The sequence below is a fragment of the Penicillium psychrofluorescens genome (assembly GCF_964197705.1).
Source record: "Penicillium psychrofluorescens genome assembly, chromosome: 5".
Taxonomy (NCBI): Eukaryota; Fungi; Ascomycota; class Eurotiomycetes; order Eurotiales; family Aspergillaceae; genus Penicillium; species Penicillium psychrofluorescens.
In genome coordinates this window covers 1893786-1920497 of record NC_133443.1, presented here as the reverse complement: position 1 = coordinate 1920497, position 26712 = coordinate 1893786, and the positions used below count along the sequence as shown (strand labels likewise).

The 26712-nt window shown below is 50.0% G+C and overlaps 10 protein-coding genes across 10 annotated transcripts; 4 read left to right on the top strand and 6 right to left on the bottom strand.

The window, feature by feature from the left end:
- Window positions 1–1214: 1214 nt before the first annotated feature.
- PFLUO_LOCUS7994 (uncharacterized protein) lies at window positions 1215–1988 on the top strand (the record flags this gene model as incomplete). The annotated part of the gene is made up of 1 exon (XM_073785685.1): window positions 1215–1988. The coding sequence occupies one exon, from the start codon at window positions 1215–1217 to the stop codon at window positions 1986–1988; it is 774 nt and encodes a 257-aa protein (XP_073642016.1).
- A 253-nt stretch (window positions 1989–2241) lies between these two features.
- PFLUO_LOCUS7993 (uncharacterized protein) lies at window positions 2242–3357 on the bottom strand (the record flags this gene model as incomplete). The annotated part of the gene is made up of 1 exon (XM_073785684.1): window positions 2242–3357. The coding sequence occupies one exon, from the start codon at window positions 3355–3357 to the stop codon at window positions 2242–2244; it is 1116 nt and encodes a 371-aa protein (XP_073642015.1).
- A 1131-nt stretch (window positions 3358–4488) lies between these two features.
- PFLUO_LOCUS7992 (mRNA-binding ribosome synthesis protein nop7) lies at window positions 4489–6628 on the bottom strand (the record flags this gene model as incomplete). The annotated part of the gene is made up of 3 exons (XM_073785683.1): window positions 4489–6392; window positions 6455–6553; window positions 6607–6628. 3 exons carry the CDS (start codon window positions 6626–6628, stop codon window positions 4489–4491), a joined length of 2025 nt encoding a protein of 674 aa, XP_073642014.1.
- Window positions 6629–6781: 153 nt separating this feature from the next.
- PFLUO_LOCUS7991 (uncharacterized protein) lies at window positions 6782–8267 on the top strand (the record flags this gene model as incomplete). Its single annotated transcript, XM_073785682.1, has 5 exons — window positions 6782–6923; window positions 6977–7041; window positions 7096–7298; window positions 7355–7977; window positions 8029–8267. The coding sequence occupies 5 exons, from the start codon at window positions 6782–6784 to the stop codon at window positions 8265–8267; spliced, it is 1272 nt and encodes a 423-aa protein (XP_073642013.1).
- An 83-nt stretch (window positions 8268–8350) lies between these two features.
- On the bottom strand, window positions 8351–9185 carry PFLUO_LOCUS7990 (N alpha-acetyl-transferase; the record flags this gene model as incomplete). Its single annotated transcript, XM_073785681.1, has 2 exons — window positions 8351–9042; window positions 9104–9185. 2 exons carry the CDS (start codon window positions 9183–9185, stop codon window positions 8351–8353), a joined length of 774 nt encoding a protein of 257 aa, XP_073642012.1.
- Window positions 9186–9731: 546 nt separating this feature from the next.
- PFLUO_LOCUS7989 (uncharacterized protein) lies at window positions 9732–10400 on the bottom strand (the record flags this gene model as incomplete). The annotated part of the gene is made up of 1 exon (XM_073785680.1): window positions 9732–10400. One exon carries the CDS (start codon window positions 10398–10400, stop codon window positions 9732–9734), a length of 669 nt encoding a protein of 222 aa, XP_073642011.1.
- A 3161-nt stretch (window positions 10401–13561) lies between these two features.
- PFLUO_LOCUS7988 (uncharacterized protein) lies at window positions 13562–13909 on the top strand (the record flags this gene model as incomplete). The annotated part of the gene is made up of 1 exon (XM_073785679.1): window positions 13562–13909. One exon carries the CDS (start codon window positions 13562–13564, stop codon window positions 13907–13909), a length of 348 nt encoding a protein of 115 aa, XP_073642010.1.
- A 663-nt stretch (window positions 13910–14572) lies between these two features.
- Window positions 14573–15903, bottom strand: PFLUO_LOCUS7987 (uncharacterized protein; the record flags this gene model as incomplete). Its single annotated transcript, XM_073785678.1, has 2 exons — window positions 14573–15059; window positions 15611–15903. 2 exons carry the CDS (start codon window positions 15901–15903, stop codon window positions 14573–14575), a joined length of 780 nt encoding a protein of 259 aa, XP_073642009.1.
- A 1901-nt stretch (window positions 15904–17804) lies between these two features.
- On the bottom strand, window positions 17805–19111 carry PFLUO_LOCUS7986 (uncharacterized protein; the record flags this gene model as incomplete). The annotated part of the gene is made up of 7 exons (XM_073785676.1): window positions 17805–17971; window positions 18023–18168; window positions 18229–18284; window positions 18341–18622; window positions 18677–18781; window positions 18836–18982; window positions 19043–19111. 7 exons carry the CDS (start codon window positions 19109–19111, stop codon window positions 17805–17807), a joined length of 972 nt encoding a protein of 323 aa, XP_073642008.1.
- Window positions 19112–19730: 619 nt separating this feature from the next.
- On the top strand, window positions 19731–26502 carry PFLUO_LOCUS7985 (uncharacterized protein; the record flags this gene model as incomplete). The annotated part of the gene is made up of 11 exons (XM_073785675.1): window positions 19731–19892; window positions 19954–20343; window positions 20398–20844; window positions 21306–21494; window positions 21549–24215; window positions 24436–24557; window positions 24610–24750; window positions 24818–24971; window positions 25021–25307; window positions 25365–25710; window positions 25759–26502. 11 exons carry the CDS (start codon window positions 19731–19733, stop codon window positions 26500–26502), a joined length of 5649 nt encoding a protein of 1882 aa, XP_073642007.1.
- Window positions 26503–26712: the final 210 nt, after the last annotated feature.

Below are 26712 nucleotides of genomic sequence, written 5' to 3'. Positions count from 1 at the left end.
CAGTCAATTCTTGGGGCGATTCAAGGGTAAGTGAGGAGATAGCTCCGAGAATATTCTCCTTTCCTTACGATCAGCTCACAAAACACAGCATTACCGTTATCAATCCTGATATCTCCTCGTCGACGGTTGTTGGAGTTTCATGCGCAATCTTGATTGTAACTTTTCTTATTCAACCTTTTGGGACCAGTAAGATCGCGAGTGCCTTTGCCCCAATTGTGATCGTCTGGTTGCTTTTCAATTTGACATTTGGGATTTACGTATGTCCAAATAACTCGAATAATTTTTGAGTGCTGTTTCTCTGACTTCGTCACCTTCTTCACAGAATCTGGTCATGTACGACGCATTGATTTTGAAGGCTTTCTCTCCGTATTTTGCAGGTTCATTCTTGGTGCGGAATGGGAGAAACGGATGGTTAAGTCTCGGAGGTATCTTGCTTGCCTTCACAGGCGTTGAAACTCTCTTCGCAGATCTTGGAGCCTTCAGCCAGAGGTAGGCTTATTGAATGGCGGAAAGAAAATAGAGTACTTACCAGATTCACAGAGCAGTCCAGATCTCGTGGCTCTTTTTCGTCTACCCATGCCTTCTTATTTCTGTAAGACCATGAAACTTTGGCGGCTGAAAACCGCGATGCAAGGCTAATATGCGTCTTAAAATAGTATATTGGACAAGGGGCTCACATAAGCGTTGTGCCGAGTGCATATGCGAATCCATTCTTCTCCACTGTCCCTCCTGGCATGTTGTACCCCAGCCTTGTAGTGGCAGTTTTGGCATGTATTGTGGCAAGCCAAGCTGTGATCACTGGTTCATTCCAGGTATGAGGGTTTCCACCAGTTTCTTCTAAATATCACTGACCCAATTTTAGCTTCTGTCCCAACTTATGAAATTGTCTTATTTACCCCGGGTCAAAGTATACCATGTGTCCAAAAGATTTCACGGGCAAGTATATATCCCTCTCGCCAACTGGGTTATGATGATTGGAACCATCATTGTAACGGCTGTATACAATAATGTGCGTCTTTACTAAGCCCCAGTTGACATTGCTTTATGAATTAACCATCACATAGACAACTGCTCTTGGTGAAGCTTATGGAACATGTGTCATTCTTGTCTCTTTTCTTACCACGTGCATGGTAGCCGTGGTAGCTCTTATCGTCTGGAGACTCCCGGTATATTTGGTCCTTCCTGTTTTCGTCATATTTGCTCTCTGGGACGGCATGTTCCTCTCCGCCGCCCTGATCAAGGTTCCGCATGGTGCTTGGTTTACGCTTATGGTGGCTATTGCCCTCACCTGCATCTTCAATCTTTGGCGCTACGGGAAAGAAGAGCAGTGGACTGCAGAGGAATCGGACAACGTTCCTCTTTCGAAAACTACTATTTTGCAAAACCGTAACCTTTGCTTGCAGGATGCTTTCGGTGGGTCCACCATTGCTCCAGTCAAAGGTATGGGTATTTTCTTCGACAAGGCAGGCAGCTCAGTTCATACGCCAACGGTGTTCCTCCATTTCCTTCAAAAGTTTAGTGCCGCGCCTGAGTTCTCTGTGTTTCTTCATCTGCGACCTCTATCAATCCCCTCGGTCGCCCCAAATGAGAGATACACTGTGAGTCGCTGTTTCACCGGACCCGGGAAACAGGCGATTCCGAATTGTTTCCGATTGATAGTGAGGCACGGATACACTGATGAGATCATCACGGCAGATCTTGGAAACATGGTTTTTGATTTGATTCGCAGTTATCTGCAGGGTCAGGCCGGCTCTGATGTGGCAAGCGATGAGCCGGAAGAAATGGCCGCCTTATTTCATGCATGGAGAACTCAGATAATCTACATTACAGGCAAGGAGGAGCTGAAGATTTCGTCCACAGCCAACGTTTTTCGTCGAATCATTCTCTGGGTATTTTTGTGGATGCGAGACTCAAGCAGAACAAAGATCCAGCATCTGAATGTTGAGAGCGATCGACTAGTCGAGATTGGGTTTGTCAAGACCATGTGAAAGATAAAGCTCTCAAGAAAGGCAGTAATATGTATATAACTTGTCAGCTAAAGCAGCAATAGACCTTTTACATTCCTTGCCGACTTTTTGATTCAGCGCACTCAGCATTTGGGCCTTTGGGAGGACGAGGAGTAAATACTCTAATTATGTTTCAAGCCCTATAGGAGCGAAAGTTATCTTCTGTCTTGATTTCCTGATTTACGAGCGAGAATTCAGCGATAGGAGCTAAAACATGACCCGCGGTTCCTTTATTTTAATCGGAAGCCTCCTTTCCCTCCTGGCGTGGGGCAATGTTCTCGTCTCTCTTTGGAGCTCCCAGAAGACCTCGCATCAATGATTGACCCGTAGCGACACCAACAATCTCAAGTTCGACTGCAGCGGACATTCTGGCCCACGTTTCCATTGTCATTCGCACGAGAACTAAAGCGGAGGTATCAGTTTGATACGCTTCAATTATTTGGGCTCGAAAATTGGAGGGCAGGTTCTCCAGAAACTCCTTGAAATCCTTCGTAACGTCGGGGGCATTTCCATCGAGAGTGAGCTTCACAATGACGGTTCGTTCATTGGGAGTACCCTTCAATGAAGGCGTCGGATGGCTAGGAGCACTCGATCCTTTTGGCTTTATAGGAAAGGCGATGGTGCCCTTGTTGCCGAAATGAGTGAGCACAGGACTATGCGCCCCCCGAGACTGCTGATCATTTTGAATTGCACCGTAGATCTCGTCAACCGAGGTCATTTTCTTTCCTTTATCTCTCAAGGAAAGAACAGCTGTTCTGAATCTCTGGGAAAATGTGATCTTCTGGCCTCGAGGGTTGGCGGTGCCACTGGGGCCGCATGCCGATAAGACTTGCGATGTGCGTGGAAACTGGCCTCTGACAGCGCCCGAGTAACAGCAGTCGAGTAAACCGAATGCATGCACATGGTCCAAAGAGGGTCCTCTGAACAAAAGATCGTAGACAGACCTCCATCTGACTTTTTGAGCTCCTCCGGCGCCCGCAAACTCAAGTCCATAATCGGCATGGACCATTCCATGTCCGGCATACGCAAAAACGCAAAGTGAAGGACGCGTTGTCCCTGTGAGCTTAGGAGAAAACTTGTCGGCAAATTTGTAGATTTTTGCCTGCAACTCCCACTGAGCGAACTTTTCCTCGCGAGGCATCATGTAGATCTGCGACGGAATACCCATCACATCTTCGAAGGTGTTCCTGAGGATCTCCGCGTCTTTCTTGGCTCCGGTATCGTCACTTTCAAAGTAGAAGATAAAGGCATGTTTGTGTGGATAAGGCACGCCACGATCTGAGATGACTTTATCAAGGTCCCGCTTCAGCGTCGGCAGCTTCACTTTCACGTTTTGAGGAATGCCTGCCATGGTGGAGACTTGCAGAGAGTCAAAATGTTAGAAGTCTTTCTCACATTATCGTTTTGGGTCAAGGCAGATGGCACTAGTAGTTTTTGATAGACGCCTAGTTGGATGCCCCTTCCTATTTAGGAAAAGCACTGTTTGTGTAGTCATGTTAGATGATATAGCCAGGGTTAGCATTTATAAGGGTGTTTGAGTACCTGGTAGAGGAAAGAGGAGTAGAAAGGAAAGAAGAAGAGGAAGAAAAACCAGCAGAAGGCCAAATATATATCACAATAGTAGAGACAAACGACGCAAAAGGATGACGTCGGCAGCAAACCAACTCTCTTAGGCTCTACCGCATGTTTGTCTTCGCTTTCGATTCGTGATGCTACTCCTAGCTTTGGAACTGTCAATCAATCAATCAATCAATCAATACTCTATTAACCTAATGCAGCCTGACTAGTGGCGTAATGGCTATGTAGGCGCTTCCTCCCTCGGAAACAAGAGTAATCCAAACGCCAGCCTGCCCACAGTAGATGAAATACAAAGGAAAACGACGTTTTTCCATACAAAATCGACCCAGAAACCATGCCCGGACGCCCTCAGTAATCAATATTCTCACTGGTTTCCCTTCAGAACCTTCTTGGTTCAACCGCCAACGTCCCCTGCCTGTCCACCCCCGTTTTCTAGTCTGACGGCTCATGATCTCCTGCCTCGCTTCTCAATTGATGGCGGTCGTCAAGTGTTAGGTGTAGTTTTCCAAAGCCTCTCGGCCGGCTTGGGTGTTTCCGTTCCTCCTACCCAGCGTCTTCCCCACCTACTCCCTTGCCAGATCTTCCTGGCGTGTTGTTTCATCGTTTTCTGGGTCTTGTTCAACGTCGACCTGACGAAATTGGCCCAGTAGACCTGTCTGCAGCCTGCATACTTTTCGGCTTTGAATCGCGGAATGTAAAGCAGACCGACAGCCAGACAGGTGGACTAACCAGAAATCCCCAGCCAAGCGCCTATGGATTCTGACTAGACTAGATGTGAAGAAATGCATGGTATTCTATTACTCGCAAGAAAAAGACTTTTGATATGCATATACAAGGGAACTACCTATCGAACTATCCAAAAACGCACAAACGCCTCCCGTCAAACTTCGATATCCTCACATCTTCACTCCTTTGCACCCTTCTCGATCTTGCGCCTCTTCGACCGAAGCTTTGCGGCCTCGTCCGACTGCTTCTTGTTTGAGTACATCATCTTCTCCAACAGCTTGCGCTTCTTGCGGCTCATCATCATCTTCTGCCTCTCGAGCTCTTCCTCCTCCTGGCGCTTCTTAGCGGCCATCTTCTTCGACTGCGAGGACTTCTTCTTGGTTGCTTCGTCCGTGGCGCCGTTCGACGAGAACGGCAGACCCGCTGCTTCGGCTTCCAGCTCCCGCTGGTGCTGCGTCCGAGCGGCCTCATCGTCATCCTCGGATTCCGACGCGGCTTCGTTCTCCTCGAATCCACCGAAGTCTTCATCCTCTTCCTCTGCGTCGCTGGCACTCTCTTCCTCGTCGTCATCAGTGCCAGCAACATCCATACCACTATCGACAGAGTCCTCCTCGGACTCGTCGGCGGGGACCTTCTCCTCCACAGCAGCCTCATCCTCCATCTCTTCATCGCTATCGCCGTCCTCGGCAGCAATCTCTGCCTCACCTTCCTCTTCCTGCGCGGCCAGACTGGCGCGCGGGTCGTAGGCGCCGCGAGCGGCCTTCACCCAGGGGCTCAGGTGAGGCGGAAGTGTGGCGCCTGGAGCATATAGATCTGCGCGCAGAAGCTTGCCATCGTTAAGACAGTCCCACACCCATTGGGGCTGAACGTAGGTCCGGCCGGGGATCCAGGTGCCAGGCTTAACTTTCGGGGTAGCATCGTCTTCTGCGGCAGCAGGAACGGCAGGCAGTGAGCCCTCCGGGAGCTGGGGTCGGTCCACAATCTGGTGAGTGATGCGTGGGTCGGTCTCGTCGTGCGTGAAAGCCCCATCGCCCAGCACAGCGTCCCAGCCAATTCGCTTGCAGCCAAAAGCGCGCAACAGAAACTCGAGGGGCGCCTTGGGTGCCTCCCGGGAAATGTAGAATGTAAACGGTGCGAACATGGAGCCGGTCTCCCCACTGCTCAGATCGGGCTGGGGCAAGGTGTCGGCTTCGGGGGCCGCAGGCTCAAATCGGTCAATGGAATCACTCGTTTCCTCGGTCGATTCGACAGGCTGCTCGTCCTTGGTTTGGTCGAGGCCCGCATTTTTGATCACCTTGTCTACCTTGGCCTGAGTCTCGCGGGAAACTTCCTTGGTCGAATTGCCATTGCTCTGGGCCTTGGGTGCCTCGAGCGCTTTTGGTGTGGCGCCAACCGTCCGACCCTCCAGGGTAAATGCCGCCAACTCGGCTCCGTTCTCGTCGCTGCGAGTGTCGAATTTGGGAGGATACCGCAGGCCAATCGCGGAGTAGAGTCTGTAGTTGACAAAGCCCAGCAGCGTGGTGTAGAACTGTACGAAAGTCGCCATGATGCGATAATCGACGTCCGCATTCACGCGTTGCACAAATCGGTACGGCACCAGCCACATGACGTCCTGGCCCTGGATAGTAGCCTGATAATAAATACCTTTGATCGACAGGAATGATTTCCGCAGCGAATTGGTGGTGATCAGGTAGTGCTGGAACTCGTGACAGAGACGCTGGCACAGCGCAATGGTCTTTGGAGGAACGTGTGTGTCGGAGGGAAGAGTGGCGAACAGAAACAAAAGCGACAGCGCATCATCGAGGTCGCGGAGGGCGTCGACAAAGGTCGGGTAGCGTTCTTTGATGACATGGTCCAAGGTGAGCTTCGGCGCATGGTTCTTCTCCAAGCGCGCGGCATCGCTGACTTCTCCCCGTCCAAGGGAGCGGGCGATCTTTTTGGCGAGGGCCTTTTGGTCGCGGAACTTGTTGAGCAGCGGCTCATGCAACAGGTACTGGATGTCTTTGGTGTAGTAGAAAGTCGTGTTCGGGGTGGATGTCTTGGAGGCCTTCTTCTTACTCCGAGGCTCACGGGGGTAAATTCCTAAACCAATCGCAAAAACCCGTCAGCGCAGCCCATCTGAATAAGTCGTCGAGTGAACTTACCCTTGAAGATGCATAGTCGGCGGAAATCCGGCAGCGAGATCTGAAGTTTCCGCACGGCCTGGGTGCGGGTGATGTAGTTTTTGGCCTGGCCAGAGGTACCTGGAGGGAATTAGCGACCGTGAATTAAATGCTGGTAAATTCGAAACGCATACCCTTCTTCTTGATCTTGGCCATGGTGGAAGTGATTGTTGATAAGAAGAAGAAAAAATCCTCGGCCATCTTTTTTTTTTTGGTCGCAAAAGTGGGTCCGTGCACCAAGGCGGCGTGGAGTGTCAGTAAGTCAGGTGTTTGGTTTGGGACAGGTACAACACAGCCAGAACAACCACCATGTCCGTGGACCGGCGCAAGATCGCCGTGTTCAGCGCGGCCTTTGTGCTGCGTCTGGTTCTGATCTGCTTGTTTCCTTCGCTGCCTGATCTGTTGACGGGTCGAGTCGAGGTGTCCACCCCCGTCAACAGCTTCAAGAGACGTGGGTTCTTCCCGAACCCGCGGTAGTGACGAGCGATGCTAACAGACAATTAGTCCAAGAGGGCTTGTTTCTCTATACGCGAAATGTCTCGCCGTATGACGGTGGCGTTTTCCACCAGGTCAGTGCATTCCTGATGGACTTCCACCAAGCACTCACTCACACACTCGCCTAGGCCCCTCTCCTGTTGCCGCTCTTCGCCCTCCTACCAGAAGCACAGTTCCACCCTCTGCCCACTGCCATATTCTACATATTCGTCGATCTGGTCAATGCCCAAGCGTTGGCCACCATCTCGGAATCCGGCCAGTCCGTCAAGTCACGACTACATTCGGCAATTCGGAAGCATATTCGATGGGATGGAGTGTCGGTGGCAGCATGGTGCGTGCGAATCGGCTTCCAGGCAGAATAATGCATCGCTGACTCGAGTATATTAGGTTCCTGTTTAATCCCTTCACCATTGCAACCTGCCTAGCCCGGTCCACGAGCGTGTTCACCGCGTCGGGCATTTTGTTCGCCGTCTCCAATGCCGTTTCTGGGAATACGGTGAACTCAATGCTAGCTCTAGGGTTTGCATCCTACCTGTCTCTGTATCCGGCTTTGCTATTTGTCCCATTGGTCCTGCTCTGCTTTGATCAACGCGCACAGGGACAATCACAGGTTCCGAATGTCGCCTTGTTTGTGATCCAACACGGCGCTATGCTGGTGGGCAGCGTGTCAGCACTGCTTGGTCTCTCCTACTTGATCACCGGCAATTTCTGGGAATTCATGTCCGCCACCTATGGCTTCCACCTTTTAGTGCCAGACCTGACCCCCAACTCGGGTCTGTGGTGGTACTTTTTCATCGAGATGTTCGATTCCTTCCGCGAGTTCTTCCTCGGGGTCTTCTGGCTTCACCTCGCCAGCTATGTCGGTGGTCTCACCACGCGGCTTAGACGACAGCCTCTGTTTGTCATCACCTCGCTCCTTGGTGTCTTTGCCATCTTCAAGCCGTACCCGAGCATTTCAGATGCGTCCTTGTTCCTTGCTCTGCTACCTCTTTACCGACATTTATTCCCCCGTGAGTAACCTGTCCATGTTAGTCTATAGTGTGCAAACTGACCACCAGCAGTGATGCGGTATACCTTCTTCGCCATCTCCGCAATCCTATACTCGAGTCTCCTGGGCCCCGCCTTCTACCACCTGTGGATCTACGCAGGATCCGGCAACGCCAACTTTTTCTACGCCATCACCCTCGTGTGGAGTCTGGGGTTGTCTATTCTGCTCGCAGACGCGGTGTTTGCCGCGATTCGCGACGAGTGGGAGCAGGAGCATCCCGAATCGCAAGGCCAGGAGGTGAAACAAGTGTAATGTATATTATGTAGTAGTCCATCGCACCATTCACTGCATTAAAAGAGGTATGGAGGGATAAGAAATATCAACATTTGAAGCCATCACTCCTTCAATCTCTTGGACAGGATCAAATAGTCTGCCTCCTTGATCGTCCCGTTCCGCAACTTGCGCGGTTGAGGCGAGTACTCATCAACTTCGTATCCGAGCCGGTCATAAAACCGACAAGCCGTATCGTTCGACTTGAAAACCGTCAACATAGCCTTCTCTACCCCAACCGCGCGCCCGATCTGCTCCATGCGCTCCATCAGCTCCCTCCCGAGCCCACGTCCTCGCGCTGCGGGCGACAAGTGGATCTCGTAGCAGTAAACAACCTCTTTCCCGTCTTCGTACGTGACCATAAATGACAGGAATCCCAGTATCGGGGCGTCTTTGGAAGTTGCAGATGGTTGATCATTATCAAAATCGTTGTCATTGCTATTCGAGGATGCCGTTGTGTTTGTCCCGTTTCCTCTCACAATCATAAACTTCATATCGGGAAGCTGCATCTCCTGCCGCTTCTTGCTGCGGGACCAACCCATATTGGACGCGGCATAGTCCGCGCCGGAAGTCTGCTCGACCAGGTCGAGACACGCTTCTAGATTGCGTCTCGAGATGCTCGCGGCCGAGTACACCTCCGAGGGCGATGATGGACGCGTCCCATTTGATGCTGCCGCTGTGGTGGTGGATGGTTCGACGTAGTGCCTGATGAACTCCTCGATGGTGAGGGCGTTGGTGCGTTCAACTAGCGGCAGGCCTGAAAGGATTGTTGGTGGTATTCAAAAATGATATTCAAGATAAGGTTGACTTTAACTTACTCTTCTCCCTGCTCGGCCGGACGCGTCGCGAGGGCCGCTTGGCCGTGAGCTTGGTTACTTTGTCTGGTGTTGGGGACGGCATCTGTGTCTAGAGGGTCGATTGGAGAGGAAAGCGGAGTTTTCGAATGTTATTATTATGGCGGGCCGTCGTAAAGTGGCGTTGAAGTTCGTGGAAGTGGAATTCCACCCTTTTGGGTTGCCCTTGTCAGCCTCCCGCCCCCAGAAACATAGAAAGTATAGTTATCTATGTTACTCATCGCTCTCTGCTTAGAGCTGCATCCGCCACATTAGTTACGATTTTAGTTGGTAATTTAAGATTGAAAGAATGGAAGAAAGGAAATAAGACACTCACGACACCTAACGAACGGTCTATCGGAGAAAATATATACTTTCATGTCATGGCAAGAAGCATTTGTAATATCCGCGTCGAACTGGTGACAACTCATACAGGCTGCAAGAGAATATAAAGTACCTAAATATGTACCTAGGCAGTGGTCCAGTCGCACAGAAATGAATTGTAATAATGAAGACCACCGCCGTGTGCAAGAATATCTGTGATCCCTTGCCTGAGGTGTCGACCTTTGTTTAGTCCCTTGACCCTCTTCCCTTCTTCCACTTGGCACGAACTTCAGGAAGAAAATTCTACGCGAAGGACCATTGCTTCCGTCACAACACCATCCAGGGGATTTTTGATCCCACCGTCTGTTGTGAAGTAAGCTACCTGGCCAGTGTGTCCCTTTCCACGCCCCCATGATCCTGCAGTGGGACCGATTAAGTCCAAGTTCAGCGGATCTCCGGCCACATTGACTGTTGTGCCGGTAGATAAGGTGATGCTTTCAATTGTGTTCTGCCGGTGCGTTGTCACGTAGGCAATGCCGGCCTCCTCATCGATAATCAGATCATCTCCCCACATCCAACGCTTTGTCACATCCACAGGATCCCCAATTGGGCCCAAGGTAGCGCTATCCACACGAATGCGACCGAAAATTGCTTGTGCAGTTGTAGTAAAGTACACATGTCCGTCCTTGCTGTTAAATTTGAGTCCATTCACACCGGGAACGTCGTGCTTTTCAGGGTCTTGACTGTGTGCCAGCATGCCGTGCTTCAGCCACACGTGAGCGGAAGGGGCGGATCCGTCTTCTGGAATATCAACCCTCCAAATAAGATCTGCCCAGGAATCTGCGCAAAGGATGACAGAGGAAGAGAGGACACAGGCTCCATTCAGGATTTTGGCCTCGGGTGGAAATTTGAGCACAGCGATGGGCTTAGGCATAGAAGCTGTTGTGAAGGTGCTCATGTCAAGTCTCCAGAGGGCGTTGGTACTGTCTCCAGATCTTGTTATCGTGGAAATATAAAAGATATCGTGACCAAGTTCCACTATTCCCATTGGGCAGGCATCGAACGTATGCAGCAGCAGCGGCTTAGTGAAGCCGGAGTCAGGACATGGGAGATAGTAAAGATGCTTCTGGTTCATGACCGTGATGAGCATAGACCCATCATGACGAACTACGAGGTTCTCAAGGAAATAATTGGGTGGAAACTGTGCCACGGCTGTCACTTTGGCTTTAGCCATCATCACATATAGCAGTCTGTACACGGCAGATTTGGTAGTCAGATATAGTTATTTTCGAAGGAGCAGACCGAACGAGTTTTATACCAGATGCCTGGACTAGTCAGTTAACTAGTTACCCACTACGGACTACCAAATACTAAAATTCGACGTCATGGCTTATGTCTAGCAACAACTCGTGCGGTATTTATTTTCTTCCGCAATAACCGACCCACCACCTCTCTCACTACAGCGGCCCCGGCGGGAGGTGGAAGCTACATCATCGCACAGAGCGTCTTGTGGCAAAAAATTGGGTTCCATAGTTAGCACCTCGTAACGAAATCGATTCTAACGGGATACAAAGCAATTACGAATAGTTAGCAAGCGAGGCACAGATAGTTGTCAGATTAATGTTTTAATGTTTAACAACCGTTACTTATACAATAAGCCTAACACTCCGTGGATTTTCAAAGCCCCAATTTTAGTTTTCTGCCATCGCTTTTTTCTTTTCTTTTTTTTTGCCGGGGTTCTGTGTTGAATGGTCGCTTTAAATTGAATAGCTAACTAGACGTGAGATTAGTCTGACGACTGATAAGAAGAAGGACTCACCGAAACGCGGGATGGCGGTGGCCTAAGAGAGCTTCATTTTCCTCTGTAAGCCTATGATCCCTGTCTCCTCTCTCGCGCTTTGCGTTTTCCCACCGGCAATACATAATGCCACAAGACACAGTGACAATGCATAGTCCCAGAGCACCGATGCAGATGCAGTGGCCAAGTATGAACTTTGGCCTAAGAAGCCATTAATCCCATTTGAACATGGTATGAAGAATGGCACAACTTACGCATCCTGGGTTAGGTAGGCAAACGTAGCGATGAATACAGCAAAGTTGGCAATAGTAACTTGTATACCGATTCCTGTCGCGCGTACATAATGCGGAGCGAGGTTATTTGAAAGCCAACCTTGGACCCTACACATTGTCAGGTAAATATACGATTCAAGGGTGGGAAAACTGACATTGGAGTTCCAGGATAGACGCCGGTTGCAATGAAGAAGGCCCCACCGTACTTCACAGCAGGATTCTTAGCAGCTAGTAGCATGATGTAGCCAACGATAGCAACACTGCAGCCCACCAGCATGAAAGGCCCACGAGCCTTTATTTTGTCGGACCAAGCCGAAGTGATTAGAATAGCAACAAAGGCGCATATATTTGGAGGTACTGCTTATATGCGTTAACTATGTGTTCAGCAGTATACTTAGACGACATGCCTGTGAGCAATTGGGCCGTCGTTGACGAATAACCCAATTCATTAATAATAGTAGGGAGAAAGAGGGCAAAGCTCTATAAAGACTATCAGTACGCTCCAGACAAATACCGACGATGGCAAGACCAACATAGATTGGTATGAGCAAGAAGAACCATGCCAAAGAGCAAATGATGGTGTTGGGGCTCTTCGATGCTATCCGAACCCAATGCCAGTTAAAGTGTTCGTCCCCGGCATCATCCTCGGCTATAGCGCCGTGTGCGCCAAGCTTCATGCGGCGGCAGGCAATTGTTCGTTCAACTTGGCTTAGAAACTTTGCTTGACCAGGTGTGTGCGGAAGAAAGAACAATGATAGGACCCCCAAGCAGACTGTTATAGCTCCTTCGATGAAAAATATCCACGGCCAGCCTGTGATGACAGAGTTAATGATACCCTTGAAGACCGATCAAAAAAACCAATACCATTGTAACTGGCTTGCCTGATTTTGGAAAGCCCTGTAGCTAGCAATCCGCCGAATGCTACTGCGAGCGGTGCTGCACAGGCAAACATGCCAATTCGGTAAAGAAGTTGATGCCGTCTGTAGAACAAGGCTAGATACACCAGCATGCCCCCAACGAGGCCGCCTTCGCACATACCCAGGAACATGCGGCTGGCGATAAGGCCACCATAGGATTGGACAAAGCCGGTGAAAGTACATACCAAGCCCTATCAGAAGGTTAGCCCCGAATTAAAAGGAATGAAATATCAGGGACTCACCCAGCTAGTAATCAAGAAAGCAAGATAGTATCCAGCTTTGAAGTGTTTGATAACCCAATTTGATGGGATGTCGACCAGGATATATGGAATGTAAAATACGAGCAAAACGACGTTAAACCTGGTTCCATTTAATTCGAGGTCTGAAGCAAGACCAGCAATTTTCGCATTGCCGATATTTGCTCTATCAAGGGAACCAAAGAACCTCAGATAAATGTCAGACAGACTATACGCACAACCCTCCGGGGGTTTACGCATGGAGAATTGTTACCACATGAAGAATAACCAGGGAATAATGTGCAAGTCAAATTTCCTCGTGATGCGTTTCTCGTCGGTAGGATCGATTTCAGAATGGGTGTGGTTTGCGGCAGATGCTTCAATATGCTCTACTTGGTTGGTCTTGATGGAGGAATCGTCTGGTATCGACATCTCGTTCATGGTTTTTTGGCAAATGAATAATGCGTAATTAGAAACACAAGATTGATGACGGGATGAGAACTTGTTTATGTCCGCGTATTTTGAGGCCGGATTAAAAGACAAGGAGGAGTGAGGCCTAGGGAATTGACTCTTTTTCTTTTTTACAACCCAGTGTTTCCCCACGGGGTAGCTAGCTAGTGTCTTGATTCTCTATGCATGCTTCTAGAGTGGACTAGATCCGCAAACTGTGGGTATACAATGCGAATGTAGTCTGTGCGTTAACTGCACGCGATGCGCGCGGCCCGAGCGGGGAATAAAGCCGCCCGGGCCGCGCGGTACGCTTGAGTGTGGTAGTTACGCCATTCGAGATGTTATCGAGTTGCAGTGCACTTGGAGCTATAGAACGGAGTGTCTATGGATACAAATAACTGCATCTCACAGTTAGTGAGCAGTCTAGTAGATTCAAATTGCCAAATATGCCTTCGAAAGTAGCCCTCATCTCCGCTTCTTCGGCTGGACTTGGTGCCATCATCGTCAAAGCCCTTGCGAAGGACTATCGAGTTGTTGTCAATTATTTTTCCCATCCAGACAAGGCAGAGGCAGTCGTACGAGAATGTATGGCCGCGTTGCCGGAGACCTCGTCTTCGACAGAACCACGGTTCCATACCATACAAGCCGATGTTTCAAAAAGATCAGACGTCCAAAAGCTTGTCGAAGAAACCTTTCAAGTGATGGGAAGACTAGACGTTGTGATTAGCAACGCGGGCTGGACCAAAATCGTCAATTTCTACGATCTCGAGCAAAATATCGACGAAGCAGACTGAGACAAATGTTTCGCAGTCAATGTTAAGGCACACCTGTGGTTACTTCACGCATCCAAGCGTTACATGGACATGAATGAAGACGGAGGCACCTTCGTTTCGATCGCCAGTCTTGCAGGAGTTATTCCTTCCGGCAGTTCAATTCCTTACTCTGTGACGAAAGCTGCGCAAATTCATTTACTAAAGTGTCTGGCTGCTGTATGCGGACCAAAGATTCAATGCAATTCTGTCAGTCCGGGATTGATGATGACTGAATGGGGACAACAGTTTTCAGAGGCGACTGTGAATGCTGTAACTGAGAAAGGTGCTCTGAAAAGGTTGACCACCGCCGAGGACGTCGCAGATCTCATCAAAACCATGATTTTGAGCAAAAGCCTTACTGGGCAAAATATTGTCATAGACTGTGGAGTATCTCTGTAATTAATTATAAAGTATGCTCGAGTCCTAATCACGAACAATTTATTTTGCTTTTCTCTTTTTGAAAAAAAAAAAAAAAAAAAAAAAAAAAAAAAAAAACCAACAACAACAACAACATTCAGAGCCGCACGAAACAAACGGATTCAATAGAAGCAGGTTATGTTATTCCACCCACCTTAAGAGAGCCAAGTCGGAGCATACATGACGGTAATAAGCCACAAATTCTGAAAAACACCTCCATGAGATACTCTATTCGACGCTAGGCGCTTCCGGCACCTTGACATCAAATCCTCGCAAGATGATACTGACATAGCTATAAAACCCGACATAGTGAACGACAGCCGTGGCAGCGTCCTTGCCAATCAATCTGACTGCATTTTCCCACGTTTCCTGTGCCATTGGCCCAGAACCAGAGGCAAGCTCATATGCCACGTCAAAAACGGCCTTCCCATCCTCTGTTAACGTCTCTGGCTTCTTGCCATTCAAAATGTCCAGATACTCGTTCTCAGTCAATCCGTATTTCTGCCCCAGGTCTTTGTGAGCAACTAGTTCATATGCCGCATCAAATCTGGCTCCAACCACAATAGTTGCAATCTCGCGATTGAGATCACTTAGCCCAGGAAGCTGACGCAGAGCTTTGGCCATTCCTAAGAAATGATGACCAACTGCAGGGGTATGCAATTGGACAGCAAATGGACCCACAAAGCGACCATCGTCCAAGATGTACGGAGTTTTGCTAATCAAGTATTAGAAAAGTAGAACATGTGGGGGCAGTAACAGGGGTAGCCTACGGCTTGCCATAACGGCTGGTCGTGTAGTCAAGAAAGACATCGTACAAAGCTTTAGATTCGGATCCAAGCTCTGAAGGATGCAGGAGCCCTAGCCTGTTCATTTTGAATTAAATCGTGGGCTTTGACTTGTAAATCTGCTTAAAGTGTGATTGTGCTGAATAGAATGTGAGTGGTTCTTGGAGCGAGCATGAAAAAGGACAGCACTAGGAGGCTTATTATATATCTCTATAGAATCGCGACTTCAATTTTGCATCAAACCGAGTCAAGGGGGTGGCAATGCTCCCCAAACCAAACCTTACTATGTGAGCAATCAATTTTCCCCGGGAATTGCCGCGCGGCCCGCATCACCCGCTAATATTATGAGCCAGGTATCCTTTCATCAATGGGCTTAGATTTGTGGTGTCATCATGGCGGATCCTAACACTCTATTCTTTTTATTTTCATTCAAAGATTCTGTTGCCCCCTTTCTCATAGACCTAGCGGTGCTTCAACTGACATCCAATCAAGATCCTCCATGCCCCAACTAGTAATATCGAATGGGAGTTCCGGAAACGTGAGGTCCGTAGGGGACAGCGAAAAATCATCCTGCATGTTGACACATGCTTCTTCGGGCTCTTCGACGGCTGACAGATATGCTATCTGCGTTTGCTTTCTTTGCTTCGAAGCCGTAATTAAAGCCCTTAGAGTAGAAAGTGCTTGTGCTTTCTTCTCCCCAGGGTAGCGATCATGGATCAGGTTGATTGTTTTCATGGCATATCGCAGGTCGGCGAGACTGTCCAAAGAGTCCATTGAAATTAAAACGCAACAGAATTGGAAGAGCGTGCCGAGCATGTTCCACCACGGCCTCTCTTTATGTAAAAGCTGACTAGCAGCTCTTACGGCTGCTCTGCCTATCAGAACCACTTGCTGGCATTGCTCTTTTGTGATTCTGTGATTGCCGACATGAATCCGTCGATAAAGGCAAAAACACACATCTGCAGCGATCAGCTTTAGGAACGGGTGACCCCCTGCCGTTTTTGCTATGATATCTAGCGACTGCTTAGAGCGCTCCTGGTCTTCGTCGGAGACCTCTTTTACTGGTAACAGGCAACTGAGCCGACACAGGATCGCAGCCCCGCTTGTATCTGAGGATGAAAAGGGGAATTTTCTTGTGACCCCGTGCAGGACCACAGGACTTCGACCAAGCTCATGAGACACTAGGCGATTCCCAGAACAAATGATCCAAAACATGCACGATATAGCATCATTGTCCCATTGGTTGGCCGGGTCGTGATATTTTCCGACATTTGACTCATAGTCCTTGTGAAGTCCAAGTGATTCGGCCATGTGCATCGCAGTGCAATTCAAGAGCCAAGTGACATGAGGGGTAGTTGTAGCACGCAGATAGAGGCCACGCAAGACTATGGCCGCCAAAACTTCGACACGAGGTTCGGACAAGATTACCGGATCATTCAATATATTTTCTGCATGTTGAATGATGTCGGCTTCTTGCCGAATGTTAATGGCATTATCGAGCACAGAAGCTAGACCAATAACTCCACCGATCAATGCTTCAAATGGCAGGCCTTGGTCATGGCCAAGCCAATGTTTCTCACAGCGTGCGAGAAGGATATGTAGATCAAGAAACCCGCAAGCTGGGAAGTCACTGAGAAAAAAAGATCTCAGTTGCTTCTGCGTTGCTTCCAAAGTAATCAAGGAACAGATGGCCCCTTTAACTTTGCAGGGGGCCATTTCTCTGACCTCTAAGTTCCAAGCAAATGGTTGGAGTCGTGGAAGGACTTGGGCTTGAAATTGTAGACCCAGGAATCTTGGAAATGCTTCTGCGGAGTGGCGCCCCAGATATCTAGAGGATGATACCACCAGGAGTCCATTGTCACTCTCCGTGACTTGTTCCGCCTGGCCCAGACGTTCGGTGTCAGAGGACGTGGTCAGTCTCGTCGGCTGTCCACCAACACCAGGACTATCCATGCTTAGACCATGGGATAAGGGTGGATGTGGTTTCGGACGTTTTCTATTAGAATCCTGCCTGTATCTGCATTCATATCCATATCCTGTGCAGGCACTGCATGGGAGAGCTCCATCGCATTTTCGCTTACGCGTTGAGCAAGGTACGCATGCCCTCCGCGAGCGCACTCGCTTGGAGCCATTAGTTGATAGACTCATGTCAATCTCGGACAAGGTGAAAGTATGGTCCCTGATGATGTTGGAGGATGAAATGGAGATGGTGGTCGGTATGTCAGTGAGATAACGGCGAGAGAATACTTGACCAAATCAAGTGGATTCCATTGGACTCGGGTCCTTGCGGGGTGGGTGGGTCCAAAGGAATGCGGCCTTCCACTCAGACGGGTGAGTAGAACTACGCATAAATATTGGCCGGGATATTTACAAAGCGTTCAATATGCATACAAGGCAGCGATTTGAATAACAGGTTAGATCTACTGATAGAACAGGAAGTACCAGACACTGTAAAGATCCGGGTCATTATCATCCTGCGCAGTCTACTCACACCCGCTATCTTGAATTATGTTTAATATAGGGAACGCCTGCTCGAAACGCTTAATTCATTGCTGAACCAACGTAATTGACGGGTGTTATTTCAGTCGGCCTAACATTACTATGTTGTTGATGGAATAATATGTATAGCCTGCTTCAAGGACGACTGCGAAATAGTCTCCCCCCCCCGGACCATTTTAATCACTCTTCCTAAGCTTAACAGCATGCTCCTCAGCGCGTCTCTCAGCTTCAGCAGCTCCCAATTCACCAAAGAGGTCAACCCCCCAGCGGAAAGGGTAGTTGTAGCGTTCATTCCTGTCCAACTTGTTGATGGCCTCAAACTCAGCGTCGGGAATGACGAAATCTATAGCAGGCATTAGTACCGCAAAAACTGACACATTAATTTCACAAATACCTTGGAAGTTACTCTCAATGCGCGAAGACGTGACGCTCTTCGGCAGCACCGCCGAGCCTCGCTGGACGGCCCACGAGATCAGCACCTGCGCAGGGTCCTTGTTCAGCTTCTTGGCAATATCCACCACTAGTGGGTCGTCGACGACACTAAGCAGTATTGAACATCAGTGATCGATTCTTCGGTGAAGGGTGGCTATGACAGCTCACCGTGGTAGATTGTAAATGTTGTTTCCGAGCGGGCTATATGCCACGGGGAGGATGTTCTGCAAGATGATCCAGTCAGTAAGCAAAATCCAGCGATTTGACTGTAGATATGTACGTTTTTCTTGAGGAAGTCGACCAGTACGGGCTGAAGCAAGTACGGATGTGCCTCGATCTGGTTAACCGCAGGCGGGATCTTGGCGGTCTTGAGCAAATTCTGGGTCGCCTCGGCGGTGAAATTGCTGATTCCGATACTTCGAATCTTGCCAGCATGTACCAGCTTCTCAAAAATCGCCCAGGTGTCGGCGATATTGGTCTTGCCCAGGCGGAATCGCTGAGTAGCCGGGTCTATCGGGGTGAGGGTGTCGTTGGTGTGTTCAAAAGCCACCGGCCAGTGAATCTACACATGGCAAAGGTTAACCAAGTGGCATCAAATATTTAAAGGCGATCATACCAGATACAGATCCAAATAATCAGTCTGTAAATCCGTGAGGGTCTTGTTGAGGGCTTCCTCAACGTGGTCCGGGTGGTGGTGAGTGTTCCACAGCTTGCTGGTGATCTATATGTCCGAAGTTAGACCTGATATTTTTTTTAAGAGCTGTGCTTTCCCCACAAATATCTGATCGCGTGGCACCCCCGACTTCTTCCACCCATTCCCGACTTCGTTCTCATTGAGGTAACACGCAGCCGCGTCGATGTGACGGTACCCCAAGCGGAGGGCAGTCTCAACCGCATTCTCGACTTCGTGCGGCTTCGAGAGCTGTCATTGAAGAATAATAGTTGAGTTTTTCATTTCGCTACCCTAGGAAGAGAAGCTTACCCAGGTCCCGAGACCGACGGCGGGGATCTCGTGTCCGGAGTTAAGCTTAAAAGTGCGTCCGAGAGACATCGTCAATAGTATAGTGGTTTGATAAATTCACAAAATTACAAGGAGGGTATATGTTGGTAAAAGGAAATGTCAGTTGCTTTGTTGTTGTCTTCTACCCCTCCCCCTCCTTCTTGATGATCAGACCAGGGCCCTAGTAAGGTAATCTTGCGCCATACTCGAATCAGAAAAGTGAGTGATACTAGCCCCAAATTACACAATTGACAGACCCCCCAGCGGAGTATCCAGTTCTGCAGTTACGTATAAGAAGCATCACTTTCCTCCATATTACTGCGCATGATCAGATATTGATCAAATAGATATACACGGTTCTACGGCTGTTTCTAGTGTTGTGGTTTCTTCTTTTTTTTTTGGAAGGATGTCGTGCTCGTTCGAGTTGCCTTATCACAGCCCACAAAGACTCTCCCAACAAAATAACTGTCGTATGATCTCTAAATTTCAAAAAGTCTGAAAAGTGTCCGGTCGGATGAACAAAACTTATGATCGGCGACTTCTTTGGGCGATCACTTGGTAATCGTGCCGTCATGATCCACTATCCGCATCATCCGGCAACAAGGAAGTATATAATCCCCTCATCCCGCTCAGTGGATGTTGCCAAGATCTAGACCTTTCTGCTTCCAAAATGGCTCCCACAATGAAGCAATGGATTGTGCAAAACAAAGAGAACGGCTTTGATGGCCTCGCCTTTCAACAGAGTGCTCCTATCCCCAAAGTCGGGGACAATGAGGTGCTTGTCAAGTTGGAAGCCGCGTCGCTAAATTACCGCGACTTGATCATTCCGAAGGTATGCGACTCCCCGTAAATGGTATGACGCATCGCCCAGGACTGACGGCTCCGTCGCATAGGGCATGTATCCCTTCCCTATCGATTTACCTGTCGTCCCCGGTTCCGATGGCGCCGGCGTAGTGACCGAAGTCGGCTCCAAGGTTACCGAGTTCCAGAAAGGCGACAAGGTGGCCACGCTCTTCAACCAGGGCCACCAGTATGGTGATATTGATTCCCCAGCCACGAAAACCGGCCTCGGTGGTATGATCGACGGCACACTGCGCGAGTATGGAGTATTCAACGAACTGGGCCTTGTCAAGGCCCCTGCGAACCTCAATGCAATCGAAAACAGTACCCTTACCTGCGCGGCTTTGACCAGCTGGAATGCATTGTATGGTCTCAAGCCGCTGAAGCCGGGCCAGGTTGTGCTGGTGCAGGGGACTGGCGGTGTGAGCATGTTCGGTTTGCAAGTATGTCAAAAACTTTTTGACCGGACCGAATGATACTAACTGTCATTTTCAAAGTTCGCCAAAGCTGCCGGTGCGACCGTGATTGCCACCACTTCGTCCGCGCAAAAAGCCGAGAAGCTGAAGAAGCTCGGCGCCGACCATGTCATTAACTACAAGACCGATTCGAACTGGGGCGAGACGGCACGCAAACTGACCCCCGGCGGAGTTGGGGTGGACCACATTATCGAGGTTGGTGGCACCGGCACACTCCAGCAGAGTTTCAAGTGCATCAAGTACGAGGGTGTGATTAGTATCATCGGATTCCTCGGTGGTGTCGACCCCAAGGGCCAGCCCAGTATCCTAGACACCCTGAGTAACATTTGTACTGTTCGCGGTGTCTACGTGGGCAGCAAGGCTCTAATGAGAGATATGGTGCGGGCGATTGAGGCCAATGACATCCATCCGGTGGTGGATGAAAAGGTCTTCAGTCTGGACAAGGCCAAGGAGGCCTATGAGTACATGGTCAGTAAATCTTTGCCTCTTTGTGAAGCGTACTAACACAGCCGAACAGTGGGCTCAAAATCACATGGGCAAGTTGACGGTCAAGATCGCTTAATTGGACGTGCAGAAAAGACTTCCCCTTGGGGCACGGAGAGGCAACGGCTTCCTTGGTGTTTGGTCTAAGTAAACTGTAAACGTCAGATTGGTCAAAAGAAGGGGAAAGCGAAAATTAGAAGCAAATTTCGGGATTATGATTTTTGATTGAATTTCCTCGTGGAGAGTTGAGAGTTTTGTAGTAATAAACAAATCAACATCTTATCGTGGACGTAGACCGAGCGAGTTGTTCCCCGCCACCGAGATAAGTTCATCATGCATCATCCGGAGGCAAAACCAGCCACGCGAACACCGTCCAACGCCTGGCTAAATAATCGTGGCATGTTGTACATTTAGTCACATCAACTAGTTAATTACCCCTCATGCAGGTCAACACTAGAAATACCTCGACCCTGCCCATCCGGGCGCCTGGCCATCTCCAGAAACTACCCCAGGCGGTCTTTCCTCGCCCGGCCCAAATGAGTCTGTTTGCACGAGTGACCTGCTACCCACCGCTGGGGCAACTAACCTGCGTCCAGCGGGTGCAGAAGGCACTGCGATCTGAAGAGGATGATTCGGTGAGCTCATGTAGTTCTTCTGATGATAAGAGCAAGCTAACAACACCTGCACAGCTCCACTTCACAGTCGTTATTGAATCCAGCAACGCATTTCCGGCGCAGTCCTGGGAAGCACAGATTTGGCACAATATCACCAGTACCGAATGGACTGCTCTGCCGCTCAAAAAGCGCGATTCATCATCTGCGCCTCTGCTGACCGGCAATGAATCCGAATACAGCTACTATCGATATGTATTCTCCGACGAGTTCAGACTTCCCGCTACAGGAGGACATGGTCAATTCACTGTGCGGTTCCGGACCAGCCCTGACACAGAATGGCAGTGGGCCAATCAGCAGCACCCCGTGAGTGATGGGGAGGTGGTATTCACTCCTCGGAATCTGCAACCTGTACAGGGCCCCTCAACCAAGGTAGCCTCTACTGAGTCAACGACTAATCCGAATGCCAAAGAAGAACTTGGTAAGTATATCGACAATCTTTCGTCCGATGTGCAGGTCGAGTCCCGTGCCAGTGAAGCTCCCGGATCCACCCTCTGGGCTCTCTCTGGGGACGCGGATCCGGCCAGAGAAGGAACCTCGGGTGTCAAGCTGGTGCCTCTGGGAACTCCGTCGTCTCTCCTCAAGTATTTTGCCCTGGTGCGGGTATGGAGTCCGTGGTTGGGGCCCCGGCATGGTAAAGGTAAATTTCGACTTACTGAAGATGCACTACTGTGTTCGTTTCTCCGAAAAGATGGATTTCACCTGGTTCTGCTTGCAGTATCGGGTGTTAGCGATGTTCTGACTCTTCTCCAATCCACGGATGATGGCGGGATAATGATCAAAGCAAGAAGCGAGAATACAGGGGCTTCCAAATTTCAAGTCCTCGTTGCTGCTGCCGAGAACTTTGAGGTGGCCATGTCTGCCGTGATGTACGAAGCAAGAAAAATTGTGAAACCATTCACTGAAGCTGCAAATGATTCTCCTACAGCTGCCAAAGAGTCGTCTCCTATCTCAACCCCCGGAGACGATGATATGGTGCTTGTCGAAAAAGACCCGAAAATGCAGTGGCTCACTGAATGGTTTGATGGTCTGACTTATTGCACCTGGAATGGACTGGGACAAAAGTTGACCGAAGAAAAGATCTTGCAGGCCTTGGAAGATTTGAAAGCGCACGGGATCAAGGTCGTCAATCTAATCATTGACGATAACTGGCAGGCTGTGGACAACGAAGGAGAGTCACAGTTCAAGAGGCGCTGGCAACAGTTTGAAGCAAATCCGAAGGGCTTTCCTCGGGGAATGAAGGAGACTGTGGAGGCCATTCGCCGGAATAATCCAAGCATTGAACACGTTGCTGTTTGGCATTCTCTCCTAGGATACTGGGGAGGTATATCGCCAGACGGTGATCTCGCCCGGCGGTATAAAACTAAAGAGGTGAAGGTCAAAGATCCCGCCGCTGGGGGCCCCATTGCACAGAATATCAGTGACGGCAAGATCTTGGCCATTGATCCGGATGACGTTCAACAATTCTATGACGAGTTCTACACCTACCTCACCTCTGTGGGCGTCGACTCAGTCAAGACAGACTCGCAATTCTTCATTGATCTTCTCGAAGACCCCGAAGACCGCAAAAGGTTCATGACATCCTACCAGGATGCTTGGTCGATCTCAGCCCTAAAATATTTTGGCAACCGATCCATCTCATGCATGTCATTGATTCCCCAGATTATATTTCATTCTCAATTGCCCAACAACAGGCCAGCAATCCCACTACGAAACTCGGACGACTTCTTCCCAGAGGTCCCAGCATCCCATCCGTGGCATCTCTTTTGCAATGCACACAATGCTCTACTCACACGTTACTTGAATGCGTTGCCCGACTGGGACATGTTCCAGACCAGCCACCCGTACGCCTCGTTCCATGCTGCGGCACGATGCGTCTCCGGAGGACCAGTTTATATCACCGACGAGCCCGGCAAACACGACCTCGACATTCTCAACCAAATGACTGCGCCTACTGTCCAAGGAAACAGCGTGATTCTGCGACCCAGCGTTGTCGGCCGCACCATTGACATCTACCACGACTATAACGAAGGCCATGTACTGCGGGTCGGGTGCTACACCGGTTGGGCCAAAACCGGTAGCGGGATCCTAGGTCTCTTTAACATCCAGTCCGCGGAGGCGTCATGCATGGTTTCCCTCATGGATTTTCCGGGAATCCATGAGGATTCCGATGGGCATTATGTCGTGCGCGCACACAGCAGCGGCAAAATCACAGGGCGGATGCGACCCCTCGCCCGGGATTCTTTGGTTTCTGTCGTTCTATCGCAAAAGGGCTGGGAAATCCTGACTGCGTACCCGACTCGATCGTTTACAATGAGAGGAAGTCAGGGATGCAATGCCTCTGGTAGTAGTTTGACCCATGTGGCAGTTCTGGGGCTGTTAGGCAAGATGACCGGCGCCGCGGCCTTGGTGACTTCAGAAATTTCAGTGGTGGAGAATGGCCGGTTGCGATTTGATATCACCTTGAAGGCGCTGGGCACCCTTGGCATTTATTTCTCGGATCTGCAGGACCGGAGCATTGCGCGCAATTTTATGGTCATGATCTCCGGAAAGGCCGTTCCAAGGAAGACGGTGTGGAAGGAGGGTGGCGAGGATGCCAATGTGCTGGCCGTTGATGTGTTGGCTGCATGGAAGGCTCTGCGCCTGGACAGCGGATGGAGTAACGAGGTAGTTGTGCAAGCTTTTGTAGGTTGACAGTCAGATAGAAGAAAGGTAGTTCACTTTTCGTTTTCGCCTACAAGCTACTTTCTTTTCTTTGCCGTATTTGGAATGTATAGTTGATTCGCATTATCGATATTCCGGCCTCGGTCCTTATCGTCCCTGATTGTCGCGAAATGATATTTTGAATTCGGTTCAATCACTCAATCTTCACAACCCTCCTTCTCCTCCCTAATCCAATCCCCAGTCCAATGCGACCGCAGTCGGCGTCGCTCTCTCGAGCGGTTTGCTGCAATCCCCGACTTCTCCCACGGACAGCATGCGGCAGGCGCAGCGTGGCGGCGATCGCGACGACACTTCCGCTACGGAGTGAGCGTCGTCGACCAACATTATCTCGCCGGGCTTCTGGAACTCAGCAAAGATGGATGACACTGGGGTGGATCCAGCGCATGAAAGACGGAGAGGACGAATGGGCCGAGCATGCGCGGCAGATCAAGGCCGGCCAGAGGAAAAGCTTTGTGCAGCACTTGGAGGACCGGGGGTTGATTCATGATGTTGTTGGGTATGCACTTTATGTCCTTGATGAAATTTGTACCGAATTATTGCTGACCAGTGTGGGTTGATTGCAGAGAGCGCGACCTGTTACATCGCCTTTTTACGGAGAAAAGAGTCGGGATGTACGTGGGAATTGACCCAACTGCCCCCTCCATGCACGTCGGGCACATGCTACCTTTCATGGTGCTGGCATGGGGTTATGTCTGGGGTCTACCGGTGACATTTTTGGTACGTTTCTTTCTGGGAGTTATGCAGAGGAGTAGCTAATCCATCACAGCTCGGCGGCGCTACATCTCGGGTTGGCGATCCCACGGGCCGGCTAAAGGGACGCGATCAGGTCCATTCGTCAATCCGCAAGGCAAATATGGCCAGCATGCATATGCAGTTGAAAAAGCTCGGTGCAAGCATCGAGCAATATGGGAGGCGACACGGACACGAGCGGGAGATGATCTGGAGACGAGCGTTGGTGAATAATAATGTGTGGTGGAACAAAATGCCGTTTATTGAACTGCTTCGCGACCTGGGAGCTTATATGCGACTAGGCCCCATGCTAGGCAGAGATACGTGAGTCTTGGGCGGCTTTCCAGATACGAGTTCAAATTGCTAACAATGTGTCAACAGTGTCAAAACCCGCCTGAATTCTGGTGACGGCATGTCTTTTGCTGAGTTTTCGTACCCGTTGCTCCAGGCTTGGGACTGGTGGCATCTGTTCAAGAAGGGTGTTCAAGTGCAAGTGGGAGGATCGGATCAATACGGGAATATTCTGTTCGGCATGGACGCTGTCAAGTCGATCAGTCGGAACACGGCAGATGAGCAAAGCCGGCGGGAGCTGGAAGATGAGCTGGACAGGCCAATTGGATTTACGACGCCCTTGTTGACGGCGCCATCTGGCGAGAAGTTTGGCAAGTCGGCCGGTAATGCGATTTGGCTTGACAAGGACATGACCTCGACCTTTGAGCTCTACCAGGTATGGTTCCTTCGTGTTCACCTATGCCCTAGACTAACATCTTTCCAGTTCTTTGTGCGAACCCCCGACGACACTGTCGAGCATTATCTGAAGCTGTTTACTTTCATTCCATTGCCCGAGATTGCCTCGATTATGGAGGAGCAGAACAAGGATCCCTCCAAACGAGTTGCCCAGCACACGCTGGCCTCGGAGTTTGTCGAATTGATCCACGGCAAGGCCGAGGCCGACGCCGTGGCGATGCAACACCGCCAGCTGTTCCGTCCACGCTCTTCTACCGACACCCCGACACCTCTTACCCTGAACCAAAAGTCCAACGACGACAAGTCCCGGAAGCCCCCGCTCTTCCCGGACGATATCACTCCCCAGTCGGGCAATCGCTACGCGCCCCAGACGAACTTTGCCAACATGCCCGGCGGTAACAGGGTTGTCCTCCCCGAGTCCCTGGTATACAACACTACCTTCAACAAGGTGCTGTGGTCTGCGGGCCTTGTGTCATCCAAGGGTGAAGGCCACCGAGCTATCGCTAATAACGGAGCGTATGTTGGCAGTCTTCCCTGCAACACCGGCCCGATGAGAGATAACCTCACATTCGCTCCGATCAAACCCTGGTTCGCGGACCAGACCAAGGACTACGTCATTGAAGGTAATCTCTTGTTCCTGAAGTTGGGCAAATGGAAGTTCAAGATCGTGGAGGTGGTGAGTGACGAGGAGTTTCGGCGGCGCGACTTGACCTGTCCGGGTTGGGGGGAGGAAGGGCCGGAGAAGCAGGAGGAAAATGAACGGAAGGAATGAGTGATCATTTCTTCCGAATGCATCTCCTCTACTGTAAAAATATGTACTTCTAGATCTACCCAATATACCTCCACATTCTGTATACATTACCCGTCCCGTGACCACTAAACGCGAACGCGAGCGCGCTTTGCTTATCGCCCGCCTATCACTTCCTCATCCTGGTCTCGCTGCTGTTTCTCCCTTCTGTTCTCTTTCCCCCGTCAACCAACA